The 21,398-nt window shown below is 37.6% G+C and overlaps 1 protein-coding gene across 1 annotated transcript; it reads left to right on the forward strand.

Annotated features, from left to right (window-relative positions):
* Positions 1 to 638: 638 nt before the first annotated feature.
* LOC103707264 (putative GTP diphosphokinase RSH1, chloroplastic) lies at positions 639 to 21,311 on the forward strand. Its single transcript, XM_008791684.4, has 24 exons — positions 639 to 1,003; positions 1,110 to 1,321; positions 2,488 to 2,673; positions 4,422 to 4,487; positions 4,608 to 4,700; positions 4,831 to 4,962; positions 5,060 to 5,161; positions 5,243 to 5,320; positions 5,398 to 5,469; positions 7,747 to 7,854; positions 7,970 to 8,067; positions 11,116 to 11,176; positions 11,284 to 11,346; positions 11,428 to 11,484; positions 11,569 to 11,670; positions 11,819 to 11,977; positions 12,101 to 12,232; positions 12,306 to 12,392; positions 12,465 to 12,536; positions 19,400 to 19,486; positions 19,601 to 20,060; positions 20,601 to 20,662; positions 20,748 to 20,816; positions 20,886 to 21,311. Exons 1-24 carry the CDS (start codon positions 979 to 981, stop codon positions 20,988 to 20,990), a joined length of 2,688 nt encoding a protein of 895 aa, XP_008789906.1. The 5' UTR covers positions 639 to 978; the 3' UTR covers positions 20,991 to 21,311.
* Positions 21,312 to 21,398: the final 87 nt, after the last annotated feature.

The following is a 21,398-nucleotide window of genomic DNA, read 5'->3' on the forward strand; positions in this document are numbered from 1 at the left end:
TGAATGATGAATAGGTGGGTGATTGATAGGTTGCTTTGACGCTATTTTTGCTTTAGATTTATGAGATAATGATTACATCTATCACCCTTCCAAGGCAAGATAAAAATGACAAAAAAAAAAACGGTTGTGGGGAAAAAATAGTTGTCACACTAGCATATTTTCCTATGTGCCCCACATGAGGTACCATGACCGTCCAACCTTGACGAGTCACAAGCCACAACGCCCACCGCCCACCGCCCACCGCCCACTGTCGTCGCCACAAGAAAAGTATTCCATGCACGTGTCGTCCTCCTGCCACGTGTCCGAACAAAGACAGGCACGTCATCACGGACACATGTAGCTCGCTTCGGCCTCGGTCCCACAAAAGTCTGGCCGGTACGTACCCATCCCGATCCCCTGCAACCACGTACGCACGCATTTTGTCCTACCATGTTCGTCAGCGTTGATCAAATCACCGTGTACCGTAACCCATCAACACCCCCCCCCCCCCGAAAAATGATATAAACCGTTGGATCAAGATCAAACGGGTCTCTTTCAAGCGACTCGCGGGGCATAGATGAGGGTACTTCACGATTCGTGCCTGGTACTTCAGAAGGGCAGGGAGGACGTCAGAGAAATATATAGAGAAGAAATTATCAGAATAAAATCTTCTGAGCTGCGGCCGTGTGTGGCCTCGCGTTCCTCGTTATCTCTTCTTCCCCCCACTCGCCTCCTCTTCTCCCCACCTCCATCCCTCTCCGACTCCGATCCTCCGTTTCAAACCCTAATTATTTTTCTTTGGATTTCTTTTCGATCGTTTCTAAGATTCGGATATCTCCAAAGTAATCGAAGAGGTTTTAATTTGAACCGACGGAGTGGTGGCTTCTTCTTCTCCATCGACAGAGATTCTCCGTTTCTTGGTTTTTTTTCCGAATGATTGGAGACCTTAAACTTCTTTGGAGTCGATGAGATTTCTTGATTCGGATTTCGAGGCGACCGATGGCTTCTGCGCCGTCTATGTCTGGTAGGGTTGTTAGAATTCTTTTCTTTGTGCATTTTTTTTTGGTTTTGGATTTTGGTGAGTAGGGTTTTGGGTTTAATCGAATTGGAAATACGATGGAATGGCACAGTTTCTCTGGAGTCCCTGAATCTCTGTAAGCTTTCTAAAGGAGAAGGAAGTGGGAGTGGGCGGTATGAATGCAGTGTGTTGTCCTGTGCTTGGAAGGCGCCGAGGTCTCTGACCGGGTCGCTCGCCAGCACACCTTTTCCCCAGTGCTCGTTGTACCTCCAGGAGGGGCAGGGCGGCAGGAGGAGGAGATCGTCACGCTATGTGAACCCCCTGGTAAGTTCTTGGTTCTCTTGCAACTTTTAATTCGTCTTCTGTTGGTTATTGAATAAGCTCTATCGGTTTCTTTTTTTTTTTTTTTTGCTTTGGAAAGTAGTTGGTTTCTAGGGTTTCGGGAACTGGTAATTAATTTATTTGCTTTAGCTTTGTAAGGGTTTATGTATGGATTGAGTAGAACAGGATTGAAGACATTTTATTTAACAATCAGCCCTGGAGACATGCCGGATTATTAGATTATATTGAAGCCATACTGGACAGACTGGACTCAAGTTTAGATTGAATTAGGCATTTAGTGGTGGTTCTGAAAGCCAGATATGACAGTGCAATTTAACCTTAGTTTGCTTGGAAGGAATTTGAGTTTATTGAATTGTCCTAAAATATGAAGTCTTAACTGTTGTCTTTTGGGAAGCCTAGACAAGGAAAAACAAGGAAAAATCTATTGTATTTTGGAATTCAGGTCTGTCTGATGACTGTACTATACAAGATGGTGCAAGAGTGAAGAAAAGGTCACCGATCATCTTTTCTTTAAAGTATGCCTTTGCTAAGTAACTTGGAAAATTTGTTAGCGTAAGATTGGTATAAAGAGAACATGTCAATTATTAAAGCCAATAGGTCATGCTTTTACTTGATGTGTTTCACTGTAAATCCCAGATAACCTTGGTCCAAATTTCTGTCAGTGCCTCTATTTGCTATGGTTGGAGGGAAAGGAATTATAAATTCTTTTGGCCATAGGAAATCCGCAAAACAATATTTTTTAAAAATGCTTGGATGTGCAGAGATTTTGAATATCATATCAACTAAACATTCTCCTTCATATTTTAGTCAGATATCAGGGATAATCTGCCACCTTGCAGACAAGTACCCAACAAAAATCTACACGCCCCACTTTGAAAGTGCAGAATATCACATATGCATGGTATTCATGAAAAACTGGTACCACATTTTGTTAAGTCTTTCACTGAAATCAGGTTACTTATATGAATAGATAATTGTTAGGTAAGTGCAACTTCACAAGGCTCTTTTGTTCTGATATGGTATCTCATATCAGCAATCATCTTATAAAGTTACCTCATCAAATATGTGTCAGTTATATCTCTAACTCGTTAATGGATGCTAACAGTAAGATTTATACTATAATTTTGTTTTTTAATTGATTTTTCCAGGCCAACTGGAGATGTGAAAACCATACTGATAGCGGCTTGGGTTATAGAGGAACTGTTGATCTTGTGCTCTCTGGAAGGTTTACTAGGTCATGTATTACCTTTTTCTCTGGCAAAACATGGAAGCTGAGTTATTCTTTCTCATCTTCAGAACCTTCTAATGCCATTTCTCCTGAGTCATTATGGGAGGTATGTATAAATTTTTTGTTATTTCTTTTCCCCCCTGTTACTCTGGACCTCGTGTTCGGATCATGGAATAATATGGTTATCCTATTCTGTTCCTTTTTCTCTTATATTGATTAGTCATTTTTTTTTCTGTACTAGGATCTTTACTTTGCTGTTGTCTGATCATATTGACAAAGAAATGAAGTTTAATTCTTTATCGAACTGAAAACTTTTGGTGGCCATGCGTGGGGTAGACAAAAATTTTAGCACCGAGGAACCAACAGTTATGCTGAGCGAAAATATGTATTTGTGCTTTAGGCGACCTTATAAGTTAAATCATGTATATTAAGGACAGAATAAAATGACAGCTTAGCAAATGGTTGGAGTTGCACTTGCCTTTGTACTTTGTGGTAAGTTTGATGCATTGTGCACGTTGTACAAAGTGAAAGTTCACCGGTGCATGCGAAGTATCTTATAATATTGGTTCTTTTGGGCAATGGAAAGAGCTCTAGGGCACATTTAAAATTTGTAATAAAAAATGTCTTATTGACACCCATCATATATTGTAAGTTGTAAATTCTTGTAAATATAAAGTGGTGGAAAGTAAAAGTGGGGCACAATTAGGAAAAACTATTAACATCGAGGTGGTGCTAAACAGTACAAATGACTTTAGAATAAAGTGGATAGAAATATGCAGGACTAGGCAAAAATTGGTTCTGCAAATGATTCTTTCTAGCAACGTCCGCAATCTCGGTATCGGGTACTGTATCGGTACCTTATCAGTTCGGTATGGTACGATACGGTACACTTCTATACCTTGTTGCTATTTTTCTCAATTTTTCTCAAGATACGGTACCGTATCTTTTGTACCGTATCTTGTACTTTTATCCATATATTCTAGCAAATTTATAGCAACAAGGAATAACCAACTTACTTAGCCCTCTCTTCAAGTCAATGTGCAGCAATGGTTGAATCTGGAAGTGCAATATATTTGTAAGTTTTCTGCTCTTCTTTGTTTAGCAACAACTAGGACATGATTAGTGAGCCTAATCAGTTTATTCCCTTATTTTGTAACTACAGTCTCTCCAACTTGAAATATGCACCAATATATCAGTCATGTTAACTTGCTTATTCTAAAATTATCAATTAAAAGTCTTTAAAGAAATTCTTCACCCTGCAGCCATGCTAAAGAGTGAAATAGAAGTAACATCATGAGTTTCTCCCACTTTTTGCCTTTGCCTTCCTCCTTGTCATCTTCAACAATTGATTTATTATTTTATTATAAGTCACATCTATCTCTATATCAAAGTGAAACTCTATTTTCTGTAGGCACTCAAATGTGATTATTATATAGTAGATTCAAGTGCCCATTGGGGAAGGGCTGCTGTGGTTGCTTCCTATTTGTCTGTTTGTGGCAGAGACTAGCACTCAAGAGATTAAGCTTTACTAGGTGTTTTTGCTGTCCTTCAATATAATGGTGATATGGTGGTTTTCCCAACTACATGTGTAGAAATTTTGTTCTAATGCCTTTATCTTGCTTCAAGATGTTGAAACGGGGGAATTTAATATCTACTTTTCAAGATCTTGTTTTTATTCGTTGTTTTATGATCTTTTCATGCATGGTTTGTCATCCCTTTTTTTTTTTTTTAAAAAAAAAATCTAAGCTTGATACTGGATGATTTGGGCTATCAATGACTCACCAACATTGTTCTTCTTTTAATGTGTTAGCTTGGTAGTTTATGACATCTTGTGTTCTTTAATGCATGCACCAGGATCTGAAACCAATTATTTCATATCTTGCACCTGAGGAGTTGAAGTTAGTAAATGACGCTTTGAAGGTGTGTATATTCAGATAGTCACCATAAATTGCATTCCTACTATTGTGAGTTTTTTTTCCCTGAATCTTTCAGTGTTACTACATGTAATTACCATATGAAAAAGTGGTTATGTCAGTGCAGCTGGCTTTTATCGCTCACAATGGTCAAAAACGGCGAAGTGGAGAACCGTTTATTATCCATCCAGTTGAAGTTGCCCGGATTCTTGGAGAACTTGTAAGTTGTTATCCCAAGAACTTGTTCTGTGCTTAATATACTTATCATCTGGACGACATCTTATAATTCATATAGCACTATGATTTTTGCTGATATTGTTTTGTGGATTAATGTGGCTTTTGTTGATTAGGAGCTGGACTGGGAATCAGTTGCTGCTGGCTTATTACATGACACTGTTGAAGATACAAATATAGTTACATTTGAGAGAATAGAAAAGGAGTTTGGTGCTACTGTGCGCCGCATTGTCGAGGGAGAAACTAAGGTAGCATACAGCTCTAGTCATCATATTGGAGATCACATTTGTTAATCCCTTGGTGTATTCCAAATTATATTAGGTTCTTTGTTATTCGCTTCCTTAGGTATCCAAGCTGGGAAAACTTCAGTGCAAAAACACAAACAGTTCAGCAAAAGATGTAAAAGCTGATGATCTAAGGCAAATGTTTCTTGCCATGACAGAAGAGGTACTTTTCTTGTGCACTGTCTGAATCATGTGTAACATTTCACTGGCTTTGCTAGAATTAATCAAAGAATGCCTGTTTCAGGTTCGTGTTATTATTGTCAAATTGGCTGATCGATTACATAATATGCGTACTCTTTCACACATGCCACAGCACAAGCAGGTATTGGTTTTCCATTTCTTGTTCAGGTACTTTGAGTTGTTTGGTTAATTTTGTTTTAAGCATCATTTCCTATGCAGTCCAGCATTGCATTGGAGACACTGCAGGTGTTCGCCCCCTTAGCAAAGCTTCTAGGAATGTACCAAATAAAGGTTAGCCTTGATGAAATCTTTCTTGTAGAGCTTATACATCATTGTACCTACAAATTTCTCTCTTTTATTCTAAATGCCGAATTTATATGCATTTCCATATATATAATATCTTTTATATTTAGGTTTCTTAAAATTCAGACAGTGGAACATCCTTTCACAATTCTATCCAATATAGATGAAACACTTATTAACATAGGAAATGATTTTGTTCTGAAAGGCATTGGAAATGGTTGTGGTGAGACTAGTAAATTTCCGATCACAATGGTCATACAATAAGGACTAGTTTGGAGCTTATGTTACTTTACACATGTTGCAGAATATACAATCTCAGAGTTATTAGTAGGATTAAATACTAATATGGAATTCTGGAAGAATGCTTTGAAAAATATAAAGTGCAAACAAATTTGAGTATGTGAAATGTCATTTACAAAATGAAGCTGAATTTTAGGTTTGATCAAGTAAGAATATCCAGCCACTTGATACTCAAGGTTACCCTTCTTGGTAATCTGGTTATATTGTATTTAAGAATGGAGAGGTGGATGGTTCATATTAAAGATTTGAAATCTGGGAAAAGTAGATTGGTGCTTTTGGAGTGTTATGTGATCAACAAATAAATTTATTACTTGAGGGGAAAATTATTTTGTCTGTATGAAAATTGTTTGATGTAATATTTTGAGGTTTAGGTTTCATATTGGTAGGTGCTAAACTGGTTGGCTGGCATAATGAGGAAGGATAGGGTTGGAGGGTTACAAAAATTCTAAAACTTTACTAAGAGGGGCAATGGCATGATATGTACTCTTAATATAGGCCGTGCCCTGTCACACACAGTATGAGATACAACAAACTCGTTCCAACATCACCAGCCTTTGGCCCCACTATATGAATGGCATCTGTCCTATCTGAAATTTTTTTGCCCAGCAGGAATATTGCCTTTTGACTAAATACATTAAAGTATTGTCCAATTATTTGATATCCTTTCCAAGAATTTGATCAATGATGCAATGACAGACTCTCAAGCTCAAGTTTTTTCTTGATTTAATTATTTAAATAGAAAAAAATTTGTGAACTTGATTGGTCTGGTGCAACAACCACAATGATTCTGTAAACTAATCAAATTTAGTCTCTTGTAAAAATATGAATCTTAAAATTACAACTAAATCTTTCACAGAACAACACTTCTGACTAGAAGGAAAAAGCCCTGTATTTGTTACTGTGGGTTGTTTCTTATCTCCCAAATTGTAACCGAAATGTTCAGACTTGACATCTGAATCTCTGCTAGGACCATATGCTCATTTTAGTAATAAAAAGGTATGTGATGGAATGCAGCATTTTTGGTTGCATGAAGATACTCATTACTAGCTCCTAGAATGCGTCAGGAAAGATAGAGTTGATTTCTTTGTAACTTTTGAATTTTATCTTTTCCCCCTTTTTAAGCTGATGGTAAGCTGTGATTAACCTGACTGTTGGGATAGATCTGAAGGCCTTTGCCAGTACAGTTCATTTGAAAAGAAGCCCTTGGATCACCTGGTTTTATATAGTTGAAACATCAGTAGTTATTATATGAAACTGTGAACTGTGTATTAGGCAAGAAGCTATATAACCCAACAGGCACCTGAAGCTATTTGTCTTACTTTCATCGTAGAAAAACTTAGCAGAGCAAAAGCCAGTCTCTAAATTCTAGTCAATAGCAAAACAACACTGCTAGGGAAGAAGCCGTTTCTTGCCTTCACTCTGTTCTAACAGAGAATTATTTTGATTTAATTTTAGCTTCTTTTCCCTATCACTCTTTATAGTGTCTTCTATTATGTTTAGTGACTTATCATTTATCTTTCTTTTATTCTTAGTTGTTAGGAAATATATTTTTTAAAGCTAGTATGTTTTTTGTTTTGCTGCTTGAAGATCAATTCAAAAAATTTTCAATATAGCCAAGATTTTTTTCCCCTTTTCTATGGGCACATCTAGGTGGAAGTTAGGTGCGTCTGCTGTCTTTCAATTGGGTGTTTTTTCTGTCTTTTGATGGTGCACCATCTGCTTTATAGCATGTCATACACCACATGTATGACTTGGCTCACATCAACTTTGGCATGCAATGAATTGTTATGCTACTGCTTAGACTGTAGGCAATGAAACCAGGCTACTGTTGCTTTCACCAATTGAGTCAAGACAGTGTGAAGAAATTTTATGACCCAGTTAAAGACATTCTTTCTCTGTTTGTAATATCATTGTTAATCCTCAATCTGGATTCTTCCAACCGATGAATGCGATCATCCTTTGCAGTCAGAACTGGAATATCTGTCTTTCATGTATGCGAACCCCAGTGATTTTGCTGAGCTCGAGAAAAGAGTTGAAACACTTTATAAGGATCATGAGAAAGAACTAGAAGAGGTACTTCTTTTTTATCTTTTATAACAAAATAAGTTTGCCGATGCCTGATGTTTGCAATCACATTTATACATGTTTGGAATATAATTTTTGTTTCTATACTCCTTTTTCTGTCCAGGCAAAGAGGATTCTGAGGCAAAGAATTAAGGAGGATCAGTTTTTAGATCTTGTGACAGTGGAAACTGAAGTTCGGTCTGTATGTAAGGAACTATACAGGTCAAGACATGAGCTTAACATATTCTACTTTTGGTTTTCAAATGAGCAACTTGTCTATAATATTCTAGCCCAGACATGAACTTCAATTGTATTCTACTTTTGGTATGCTTTTGGTAGTTGGCACATTTATTCATGCATGAACACTTACTGTTTGCAAGTTTACATTGTACAAAGGAATACATGAACTGAAGCATGTGCATTATCTCTCTTACATAAGATAAATTTGACATTAGGTGGATCTGCAGTTTTTCATAATGTATTTTATTTGCTCAATGCTGTGATACATAATTTTTCCAATTCCAGCTTTCATGTTTATCTAGTTCTCCACAACAAAGTCTGACCTGTTTCTAACAAGATTCAGAACTTGGTATGATTTGACAGTGCCTCAGTTCATGCCATTTTTTACTTGCCATGTTATTTTATTTGAAAATTCCGTTGATAATAATTAAGGTTAAAATCGTTTGAGGCAAGGGTATTTTAAGTGTGTTGGATTTAGCTTGCCAATGTGTTTTAAGTTGGGAGACAGAATGAAGGGAATCATTTTTAAACTTGATTTTGAGAAAGTTATGACAAACTCTGTTGGTGTCTAGTTTTTGGAGGTAGTTTGGTTTCCAAGGGAGATGGGTTGGGGGGGACAAGAGCTTTTTCAATTGCATGATTCTTTGTTGTTAGTGCTAGCATTATGTAGTGTTGCATTCTGCATGTATGCAGCTGTCAGAAATTGCATTACCGGTAACTTTTCCGATATTTTTTCTAGGTTTCATGGTATAAATCTCCAGGATAATATTCCCATACCATTATAAAATCTTTGAAGAATTTTTTTTCTAAAATTCCTACTCTCTGTTACTCTCCAAAAGGCCACTAAATCAGGACCTAAATAGCAGTATGGTCTCTAGACGAATTTGCCCGACAGTAACCATAATATGACTTCATCATTTGTTGAAGCTGGATTTTGAAATTGATTGATGGCTCTCAATGGTTCTGGAATGGAGTTCTAAGACTTTGATCAGATTTACCTCAGCGAGAATCAGATAGTATATCCCATCAACTCGTGAGTAATTTTCTAATCATCTTTCCACCTTGTTCGTGAAGTTCTAGGCATAGCTGCTATCAAAGAGCTTGTCTTGAATTTTTTAACAATTTCAGGTGTTGTTGTATCCCTACTTCAACCATATGGATTATGGTAATAAACTGTTGGTTAGCCAACTTATAGTTCTGCCCACCGAACTCAAATCTTAAATCCTGTATAACTTTATCTCGGCACACTTTATTCTGTCGTAACCACTCAAAGGATCTAATTTACTATTTCTCAATTATTGGAAGATTGCTCATTTTATTTTATTAATCTGTTTTGTGTTTTATCACTTTCTGTTTCAGCTTATTTTCACCCGTCACTTGAGTTTCAATTTTTGCTTGTTTTTGTTTTTGTTTGTAAATTTCATGTTTTTTCTTCTTTTGGTGCATCTTAGCTTCCAGTCACTTTGTTTCCTATTGAAATCTGTTAAAATGTATAATATCAGTCCTCTAGTTTATTTAGGTTCCTCTTTTTTTCTGTTCCCTCTTTGTCATGATGGACAGTCTCTTTGCTTACCAATTGTGTTGCACATAGTTTCTCAATGCCTTCTTTCGTAGAGGTTTTGTTACCATAGAAGTACATGTCTGAGCTGATTAAGCAGGATTTGACATCAAAACTCAGCCTCATGTAACCTATGACATCTTTTACAGGACCTTTTTTTTCTGTTACCACAGATGATACTCATTGTGAGCTAGTTTCAGTACTGCCCGGTCCTTTAACCATGCGGCTAGCTCCCATTTCTTGGTGCCTCTGGATAGCCATCTCTCAGGTCTTATCAACCTCTTTTGGAACTCTAGGCCTTTGATGATGCTTATGAGGACAACTTTCTGATTGATGTGTATCACTAAATTTTCTATTTTCTTAGAAAAAATGCCGGTGTTTACTGCTCAGGGCCTTCACTAACGCTTGTTAGGCTGATATTCACCGAAAAATGCCATTATGATGGGAACTGGAGGTGATGATGCTTATTGGACCAGTAACTTTTTGATTGATTTGTACCACTAACCTTTACATCTTAGAAAATATGCCAGTAGTTATTGCTTAGGGCCTTCACTGATACTGGTTGGGCCGATGTTCGCCAAAAAAATGCAACTATGATGTGAAACAGTGGTGCTATTCAGATAACATGAGTTTTGGCTTTGATGTTGCAGCAGTCTAATCTATGCAGACAATATAGGGAACTTTAATTCCAATAATATAAATAATAGTGAACAAAATGTGAAACTTCAATTAGAATATATATATATATATGTGTATATATATATATATATATATATATAGAGAGAGAGAGAGAGAGAGAGAGAGAGAGCAATGTTGGTGGAACCGACCCGAACCGGCCGGTTTCGCCCGTTTCGAACCATACCGGTGGTTCACTAGTACAGTTCCGACTCAGAAAACGAGATGCCATTCTGGAGATGGAGGAGGAGAAGGAAAGAGAGACAGAGTGGGGGAGGGAGGGAGAGGGAGAGGACGCCGGCGGAGCCTGGCGGAGGCCGTGAGGGGGCCGGCGCCGAAGATGAAAGCCGCTTAAGCGGCCGAACCCTATTTCGTTTGAAATAGAAGTCGACCGCTTAAAAAATTTGAAGATTCGTAAGTAAAGTCGGCAATCGATTTGTTGACTTTACCTACGAATCGCGAAATTAAAAAAATTGAAAATTCGTACCCAGCACGGGCCCTGCACAGCACGACGCGGGCCCGTACCCAGCCGTCCCGCTGGAGAACCGGTACGGGGTCCGGTACTGGTTTCTCCGACCTTGATATATAGTGAAGAGTGTCATCTTTTACATGAGTTTCAAAAAAATGAACTTGATCTGTTTGTTTTTTCTTTTATTTTTCTGATCAGCTTTTATTATTTACAGTCTTCATCTGTCTTCTACAGAATAAGGAAATGACTACATGTGCACCATTGCTCATTACTTCAATGATGGTGAGGTGATGAATGCTTTTCCGTTGTTTTTTTTTTTACATTGCAGTATATATAAAGCTGCATTGAAATCTAAGAGTTCGATAAATGAGGTCAACCAAATTGCACAGGTTTGTCTTGACAGCCATATTGACACAGATTATAAAATCTTAGTTATTGGTTTTCTTTAATTAAAGCTTCCTTTTGAATTATTAATATGCTTATTGTTTATATTCAGCTTCGTATCGTTATAAAGCCAAAAACTTGTATTGGAGTTGGGCCTTTTTGTAGTGCACAGCAGGTGGCATTCTTCTGCCAATCTTAATGTTCTTTGATCCAATGCTTTACAAGAAGACCTCATTTATTTTTGTGCCTTGTTTAGATCTGTTACCACGTTCTTGGTCTTGTTCATGGAATCTGGACTCCAATACCTCAAGCTGTGAGAGTTATCTATATGTACATCTTCTATCAATTTTCTTATGCAGGTGCCAGTGTTTAATAAATTAATGTTCTTACCTAACAGATGAAGGATTACATTGCAACTCCAAAACCTAATGGCTATCAAAGTGTTCATACCACTGTGATACCATTTCTGTATGAGAGCATGTTCCATTTGGAAGTTCAGGTGATCTCCATGATACACAGTATTATCTGTCTTGGAAGTTTGATTTATTTAGTTATGCCATCACAGTAGTATTCTGCTGTTGATATTTCTTCATTTATTCTCAAAGAATAATAGTCATTCTTTGTTTCAATGACTTGAAATTTGGCAGATAAGAACAGAAGATATGGACTTAATAGCTGAAAGAGGTATTGCTGCTCACTACAGTGGGAGAGGTGTAGTTTCTGGTAAGGTGGGACATGGAATGCCCAGCAGCAGGAATTCAAAGGGAAAGTCATTGTGCTTGAACAGTACAGATATTGCTCTCAGGGTATTCATGCTCTTCTAATCAGACGTCAATCTTTTGTAGTTGGTAACCTTATTTATGGGAGTCTGATAATCTTTTGAAAATACGGACTGGAACACATTCCAATTATTGGTAGTGTTTTTATAGATTGGCTGGCTCAACGCAATAAGAGAATGGCAAGAAGAGTTTGTCGGTAACATGAGTTCTAGGGAGTTTGTGGATACTATCATGCGAGACTTATTAGGGAGCCGTATTTTTGTATTTACACCAAAAGGAGAGGTAAGTGCACATAAGGAATAATAATATCAAAATGCTTATCATTTTTTTAATATTATTATCTTATTTCTTGCAGATAAAAAACCTACCAAAAGGAGCTACTGTTATTGATTATGCTTATATGATTCACACTGAAATTGGCAACAAAATGGTGGCTGCAAAGGTACATTTGTAGATTGGTGCTAGAATATGAGCTAATACAATCAGATTTTTTTCTAATCCTTTTCCTTTGCAGGTCAACGGTAATCTTGTTTCGCCCATGCATGTACTTGCTAATGCTGAAGTTGTTGAGATAATCACATACAATGTTAGTATTTTTGCATTTTTTCTCTCTTAACAATGTTATTTTTTTGTTCCTGAGTAGTTTGATTCCAATATCTTTGTCTGCATTCAACATTCTAATACAGCTACATCAAATCATGAGCTATTGTTTTTTGTGCTTGATTTTTGGAGTATTCTAAATATGCCCTAGATGCCTTGGATAAATCAAAATAGTGATCGCCTGAGCTGATTTATATTTAGACATCCACATGATGACGTGGATAAATCAATCTTTCAATCTACTATATAGAGATATTTGATATTCTTTTTTAAAGATTAAAGGGAGACAGGATTGAGCCATCGAGTGAATAGAGGTATGACTAACTTGTGCAGAGGAGAACAAGGTTTGTGAATTGGGAACTTAACATCTGGTCCTTAGTTCGACTGCCATTATGCATTTAGTCCTTTGTATACATAGCATTTTGCATTTAGTCCCCATTCCTAGTTAGGGCTCTTTTTCCACATAGTTAGGCTTGATGTGCATAGAATTATACGTGCTTCTGTACATACTTGTGCTTGGATTAGGGATTAAATGTAACATGGCCAATGAAATCAAGGACTGGACATTAATATTCCATTAACAAGAATTGAAGCATAAAGTGGAAGTCAATCCACGAGGTTGACCTCAATTTTCCCTTGTAGTTCATCTTAAAATGTGTCATGAAACAAGGCTCCACATGTTGTTGTGGATTATCAGAAGTATCTTTTTGAGTATTAATTACGTGCCAAAAACTGGCAATTTAGCACATGAAAATGTTGGTAAAATGCAAAAACTAAAGGGGCTAAATGGCTAGGGGTGCAAATGGGTTAGGTCAGACCGGGTCTGGAGTGACCCCGACCCGATCCCGTTTTTTGTTCGGATCGTAATTTTGGATCCAGACCCGACCCAATAGAAAATTAGGTCGGATCGGATCGGGTCCACAGCAGACCCAACAGGTCATTCGAAAAAGACCTGGTTCCACACACATGAGACACGAAGAAGGTATGGGAAATCGGTCGAGCTGTCCGTTTTTTCTTTCAATCGGTGGGTTCCCAATTTTGAAGGAATTCTTGCCAAGATGACGGATCCAGCCGTAGGTGCCTCTACATGGGCTTCGGGTAACCAAACGGATCAAAGGGGAATCGAACAGAGTATCGCTCTATCACATCGGGTGGATAGGTACGGATTAACAGTTGAACGTGGGGATCACGGCAAAGATATGCCCTTCCGTACTTGGCCATGACACTGTTACAGAAAACTGTCCAAACCGGGGACTTAGGGATCCAACCCCTCGACCGGAGCTTCTTCACAAATTATTCGGATCGGGTCGGGTCCATATATAACTCGGTCCCAACCCAAAAAAAATTGGATCTAGTTTGGGTCCGCTTGTTCGGGTCCGAAAGCTCAGCCTGGCTATGGTCTCTCTTTATCCATAACCATAAGTGCTCATCCCATGGCTGCCAGATCATAATCGAATACGATGCCAACTGCGTGCTCCCCATAGCCACCTCCCCCTTCTAAATGGCCTTCTACAACACCACCCCCAACGTCTTCTACCTCGACTCGTCATCTCAGCTGCTCCGTGAAATATTACCTACTCCTCGCTGCTTCTGGTCCATGTACCATCTACCGGCAATATATATATATATATATATGTATGTGTCAAAATTAATAAAATAAAATAAAATAAAATCATAAAAAAGGCATATTATAATATATACGCAACAACTGGCTGCGTTCCTTTTCCTCATCTCGTTCTTTTCTTTGCCATGTCTTGTCCCATTCCTTCGCAGTTCAGGTCTATCATTACCCTGATCCTCCTCAAGTCCCCTCTTCCATTTCAAATTTGTCTTGTTTCTATATTTTTTCGTTCTCGTCTCTTCCCTTTCCTAATTGTTGCAGATATCTTTCTTTCTCGTTTTCTGAAAGAGAGAGAAATCAGCAATAATTACCTATGAGAAGGCAAAAAAAAAGGGGGAAGGAGACAGAGAAACAGAGAGAAAGAGAGATACAGAGAGGGGGGATGGGGCGGCTGTTCCTGATACATCTGGAGGAGAAAATTTATAGTTGCAAGCACCGTCAAACCCATCTCGCCCTGTGGAACGACATTATCTCCAAGGTAGGATAGGAGCATAGCTAGCGCTGAATAGCAGATTCTTGAAAGCAAATTTATTTATTATTTATAGAAATATTTTAATACTTTATATATGGGTCATTTGGGTCGGGTCAGGTCTGAATTCAGTAAACCCAGACCCGACCCAAAAATAGAACGGGTCCAATTTTAGGACTCGGCCTGGCTCCGCGGGTCCTCTAATTCGGATCCTGGTTGGGCCTAACCAGGGCGGGGCGGGTCGGGTCACGGGTCAACGCGGTCCATTTGCAGCCTTATAAATGGCTAATATCTATCAGGGAGGCATAAATGCTTTCGTCGATTGGTTTCTTTTTATGGGTTAGATTGGTTGCTAATCTTAACCCTGAACCAGCTAGATTAATCAATGTTAAATATTGAGATACGTGAGTGTACCAATTGGAGGTAAGGGTACGTGCCATATCGTGATTGTGCTGACAAAGGATATCAATGGGTATGCATGGATGCAGTTGATAGACCCTTGGTATGGTCTCCTTTGGGTTATTTTTGAATTTACACAAGCAAGTTTTAGGGGTTCAACCCAAGTCCTCAAAAATTCCTTGATTTTGATCCTAAATTCATACTCTAAAATGCATGAATCCGATGATCAAACAACATTTAATCTTAATCTAACAAAATTTTCATATGTTTTTTTTCCTTTGAGTCAGACACAGAATTCGGTTTGGATTTTTAAAGAAATAAGCCAAAAAAAAGGAGAGGGGAAGGTTTCCCATTTAGAATGATTTACTATCCCAAAAATAGAAAGTAAGCTTCGATCCCACAAGCCAATCTCTTTGGGCAGTCTTCCCTTGTCCTTGACCTTTGTTTTCACCTTCAAACGGTCAAGAATGATTGCAAGAGAGGCTATTGTAATCATCCCAAGCAGTATTAGGCAATACTACTCAGTTAGGGGCAAGCAAATCTCAATTCTACTCCAAATTGCTTCTAGGATTGATTTAAGCAACTTTAGTATGTTCTAGGCAATATCTGTCCACACCAATGCCTTGTATCACCAATGGGTTGAGACATACTGTATTAACTGGTATTTCAAACCTTTATTAAGAGAGATGTCAAAGATAAAAACTCCGTACAACTGGAATTTTGACCTTGGAGAATTTAGAGAAGGGTGAAAAGAAAAAATAACCATGCAACAAATACAGTAGCTTTCAATGATTTTGGTAATGACCAATCAAGCAAAATCGTTAAAAACTGTTGGATGGACATGTTTTTCAATTTGTTTAAACCTAGTGGCAGCAACCATAGCAACTCGTGAACCATGAATATATTTTTGGAATATAAAAGGATATGTGCCAATATGGTACAATTTTAATTGAAGAAGATGAGTATTAATAACAAATAAATGCCATGACTAATAACTAGTATATTATTCATAAGACTTTTTTTTTCTTATTAAGACTCCGCGATCCATCGCACCATGAGCTTATAGACCACATATAACTTGTCGAGTTTATATAACGCATCCAGAAAAGAAAGAATTGGTAGCCCTGCATCAAAACCTGATACATAAATCCACTTTGAATTCTCACCCAATCCCCTAAATGAGGCAAACAAATAGAAAGCTTGGAGGGAAGGATGTTATATAGCTTGGAGGCATGTCACAAGCTTCATTATAAAAATAATAGAAGAAAGAAAAACAAGAAACCTGGCAAAGTCGCTGCTTCCTCCTTTTCATCTCTTTTATTCTGCTTGTTTGATGCCCACTCGATTAAATTCTTGAACAAGGTATCCAGTGTTTTAAAATGCAGTGCATGAAGCTGCATATGTGGCCCATATGCATATGCAGTCTCTTGACCACGTCACATACCATCTATGCAGCTACTATATGCAGTCTAGTCATGTATAGGTCGAAAGGATGGTTGACTTAGCACTTTACAGACATATACATTGGAGGATTAGCATTATGCGGCTCAGTTGCAGCCTACTTATCATGATGCAACTGTATATGTGCCTACTTTTTTGCGGGCTCATGCAATCAAGGCAGGTTCATGCTAATGTTTTGGTTGGATATGAGTATCAAGAGGACCAAATATGTGTATACAATGATATCAATATGTTAATTATGCTATAGTTTTTACTATTAAGAATAAAATACTAAGTACTATTTGGAAATTGCTCGATGTTTTTATTATTAATATTAATGTTGTCTATAGAAAATATTGCTATTAATATCATATTTAATATATTTTATTTATTTTAACCATTTGAAGTACTTACTGCTTATGCACTATGCGGTCCTTGATCGCCTGAGTACAATAGCCGCACTGTAAAACATTGGAGTTATATACATCAGATTTAAAAATCAGCGGTGATTTTACTGGGGATTGGTCTCTTTAGGACTTCTGTGTGCATGGCTGCATGGTCATGGGTAGAGATTATGAATTACATGAGTAGTGACAACTGTAAAAAATGATTGGATGGAAAGGGGATGCTTGTAAGGAAACTGGAGTGTTAGGGCCCCTCAGAATAGCATTTCACTCGCATTTCTTTATTATAACTTTCCATATATGATTAAGTCTAAAATCGTAGGAGGGCTTTTAGGCGCAAATCTTATTGAGTTTACGATAAAATAGTAATTCATATTCAAATCTTAGAGTGTGGTTTAGTCCACTGGAAAGTAGAAACTCAGTTTGCAGTTCAGGTCTACCTGCCATACATGGCAAGACTTTGGGAATGAGACATGCTTTGTGATTTACAATTAAGTGCTCAGCAGATTACATAATGATGCATCCAAATCCCAAAGTCTGCCATGCATTGCAGGAAGGCCTGAATTGGGAACTCAGTTTCCGCTTGGCAACAGACCCAAATGCAATCCGATGTTATCAAAATTTTATCTGAATCAGTATTCAACTAATTCCAAAATATCATGGAGGAGTAGGGTCGAGGGGGTGTGCAGAATTGCCCCTCCACACATCTCTCTGGCTCGTCTGATGTTGAAACCTGAAATCTTACAAGGTGATGATAGTCTGGAATTCGTCAAATAGAATTTCCTCGGTTAACCGATAAAACTCCTAGGAGTAGCTCTTGGTGTATATAGAATGATCAGCTTTGGATCAAGGGTCTGCTAGGATTGTTTTCAGGTATACATAAACTGTGGTGATTGGCAATGTGTGGTAGCTCATGCATGTTAGGTCTTTGGGGATCTTAAACTGCTATTCCGGGTACTGATTTCTTGAACTTTTTGAAGCAAATGTTCTTATCAATGAACTTAATTAGAGCATTAACTTTATGTTAAGGATTTATACCTATTGAGTGAGGCATGCATACCAGGAAACAAGAATATAACAGGGATGTATAATTAATGTAAGAAGTCATACTAAGAATGGGAGAAAAAATATGTGAATGCTATGTTAAACATGTATACTTTTGTGAATGTACAAAATTATACTATACAACCTCAATAACAGGTCTAATCAGTATGTGATGACATAGAACACCCTATATACCTCCCAAAGAAACTGTTGTAAGTTAAAAAATTGCTCTATGGCATATTGGAACCTTGTTTCATTTTCGCTCGCTTTACGGTTGCATTCTTTATATTCTGCATTATTTTGACTAGTTATCCTATTTATCTTTACTCGATACTTATGTACATTGTCACATGTAAACTGTGTCAACCAAAAAATAGCACACTTGTGAAGTCTCCTGATTAGTGGTGTTTTCCTGAAGATATTAATAGATGAGGGACAGGAATAAAATGTACAGAAGTAAGATTTGTTGCCCAAGGTTGTTTTGCCTAGTGTCAAAGATCTAAATTGCTTAATAAAACATGCTGCTAAGAATTTAATTTCTCAAGACTACCTGATTTCTGAAATTTGTATCCTTTGGAACATCATTTAGCACCTTCATCTTTCTGTGCATGGATAGAAACAGCTGTGTAACTTTGTCACATATTCCTCGTTTTTTTATCCCACTCTCAATGTTGCACCATTGAAATTAATATCTTCATTTTTATTGACTGAATCTGTTGTCTTTATATTTACCATCATGGTTACACAGCTCCAAGGTCTTCATCTTTGAAATCTTGGTTTTTATCCATATCATGCACTTATTGATAAGGTATATTTAAAATTCAAGGTTTATTATCAGCCCAAATGATACCAATAATGGTTTTCTGTACCTCCTAGTACTTGGCGTATTATGCCGACCCAATAAGATATCGATGTGGTACAAAGGCTTGACACAGTATTTTACCAAAACATGGTACAATTGCTGTCTAGCCTCCAGCAGTGCACCATGTGTCATGATGGTGATGTACCATATTGACCCTACCCGTACTGGTAAGCCATGGGTGCAGGGTCCAATACGGAAACTAAAAATCTTGATATCAATATATTAGCCACAATTTTTTCAACCACCCTTTTACTCCATTAGAATGTACTTCGTTATCAAGTATCTCAAAATCTGAAAATGGCTGCTACTCAATTTTACCTTATAAGCCAAAATTTCAATATCTAATTCCTGATACATTTGTCAAGATATCAAAAAATCTCAGCTCCTTTCAGAATTTCTCCACCTTCCATCTTTGCTTAGACTAACCAATTTTTTGGTTAATCTGTCTGAGTCACTATATCACAGCTTTTAAAAACCTTGACAGCTGCCTTTCTTGTGCTGTGTTTACTACTTTTTACCATACTCTCTTATGTGTTACTGTGGCAGAAATACTTTAAGGGTTACTGTTTGGCTATATTTTCATTGATTCAGTGTAATCTCTTTTTCTCAGGCACTATCAGGCAAATCTGCTTACCAGAGGCATCGGCAATGGTTGCAGCATGCAAAAACTCGCAGTGCCAGACACAAAATTATGAAGGTACCACTTTTCTTTTTATGCTGTACAGTTTTGACTTTTGAGAAAGCAAAGAGTATTGATCGGATTTATTTTCTTTTCTAATTATCTTATTAACAAAATTTTCTATTCATCCAGTTTTTGAGAGAGCAAGCTGCACGCTCTGCATCCGAAATAACTGCAGATACGGTAAATAATTTTGTCGCTGATCTCGAGGATGAGAGTGATTATGAACAAACATTTTCCAGCTCTCCCACTAAGGAAAGAAAATCCAAATGGGAGAAAATACTAATGAACATGGAAGAATCATCTTCGACAAAGCGAAAACTTGAAGATCTCTTGCACGTTCAAAATATTGTTGGCATATCTAAGATCAATGGGAAGCACAATGAATGTATGCAGGAAATGAATCTTATGGTTAATGGCAGTTCAGTGGTTCGTGGAGATGGACTTGCTGAGTTCGTACATGCTAATGTACATGCATACAAGGAAGTTTTACCTGGTTTAGAAAGCTGGAAAGCCAGCACAATTGCCTCTTGGCACAATGTGGAAGGTCATGCAATTCAGTGGTTTTGTGTCGTATGTATTGATCGAAAAGGTATGCGCCCCTTCCCATACACTATCACAGAAGTAGTTATATGATGCTGTGTTAAGTTGTGTATTATCTAGTGCAACAGTTCTGCGAGGTTGTTAAGAAAGTCACCTGCACCATTCCAGCACATGTTACTTTTGTCAGTTTTTGACGTCATGATCTGCCATGGTGGCAATTTGAACCATCTGATTGTCATTGACACTTGAGTCCTGACATTGAATCTCTCTTCCAGGCATCTCACTTGCTCATTTTTCTTTTTCGTTTCGTATTGCGAATAATGATTATCATTGTTTCCTAATTGAACCTCATTGCTCTTCCACATTCCCACGCCTAGCTCCTGATCTCAATAAGGCTTCCTTTTTGAGCCATCTGTGAGTGTGATTTATTTTCTGTAAGTAGTTACTTTTGTCTTAAATGTACTTCTGACATTCTTGTGGTTTTCCAATCTTAATTAGATTCCATTTGAGCAGCCCATTTGTGTTGAGTACCATAGGTATAGGCTGCATTTAATTTCCAATTACTGCATTCAATTTTTGTTGATTACAGGTATGATGGCTGAAGTTACGTCAGCATTGACGGCTGGTGGAATTACAATATGCTCTTGTGTGGTGGGTGACATGCGGACTTCTTAACATTTATTCTTACAACATATGATGCATCATTGATCTTACCTTCGATTTTTTGACCAAGCAGGCAGAGATTGACAGAAGAAAAGGAATGGGTGTCATGTTGTTTCACTATGAAGGAACCTATGACAACCTGGTAATTTTCAAACTAATTAAGTCTTCTTCCAGTTATAGGTGTTGTTTTTGATCCATGGAGCGCTCGCAGGTCAATGCGTGCTCTAGTGTGGATGTGATCCTTGGTGTTCTAGGCTGGTCTACTGGTTGTAGCTGGTCAAGTCCGTTGGATCACCACAATTTTCTCGAATGCTGATAGATGGAAGCTGACCTTTAAACTGGGAAGGGGTTCCTTAGTTGTGACAAAGGAGAGTAAATACTAAATTTTGTTATCCAAGGTGGTATAACGTAGTTTTGTAGCATGGGTGTTTCAGTTTATTCATTCAAACTTGTGAAAATAAATCATCCGCAGCTACTTGAGCTAGTCTGTGGAATAGGGGAATGTAAATAGGTAAAGAGTTAGGAGCTTCGTAAAACAAGCCTCTGCTATGGTTGTAAAGGCTGCTTTTTGCAAATAGGGTAAAATTGACTGTTCATGTTAATGTTTAATTTAAGTTAATCATTTTACTCCCTGTCACCCTGTTTATGGTTGATTTGTGCGCGACAATTGTTCTCTATTGCAATGGCCAGAGTTTTGTTCTCTTGAGCAAAACATGGATAAAAA

The sequence above is a fragment of the Phoenix dactylifera genome, chromosome 13 (assembly GCF_009389715.1).
Source record: "Phoenix dactylifera cultivar Barhee BC4 chromosome 13, palm_55x_up_171113_PBpolish2nd_filt_p, whole genome shotgun sequence".
In the NCBI taxonomy this organism is placed as follows: domain Eukaryota; kingdom Viridiplantae; phylum Streptophyta; class Magnoliopsida; order Arecales; family Arecaceae; genus Phoenix; species Phoenix dactylifera.

Excerpts from the sequence above, each read along its gene's own strand:
- LOC103707264 (XM_008791684.4), top strand. The coding sequence starts at position 979 with ATGGCTTCTGCGCCGTCTATGTCTG. Across the intron at positions 4,488-4,607 it reads TAGTAAATGACGCTTTGAAG|CTGGCTTTTATCGCTCACAA; the intron begins GTGTGTATATTC and ends ATGTCAGTGCAG. Across the intron at positions 5,321-5,397 it reads ACATGCCACAGCACAAGCAG|TCCAGCATTGCATTGGAGAC; the intron begins GTATTGGTTTTC and ends TTTCCTATGCAG.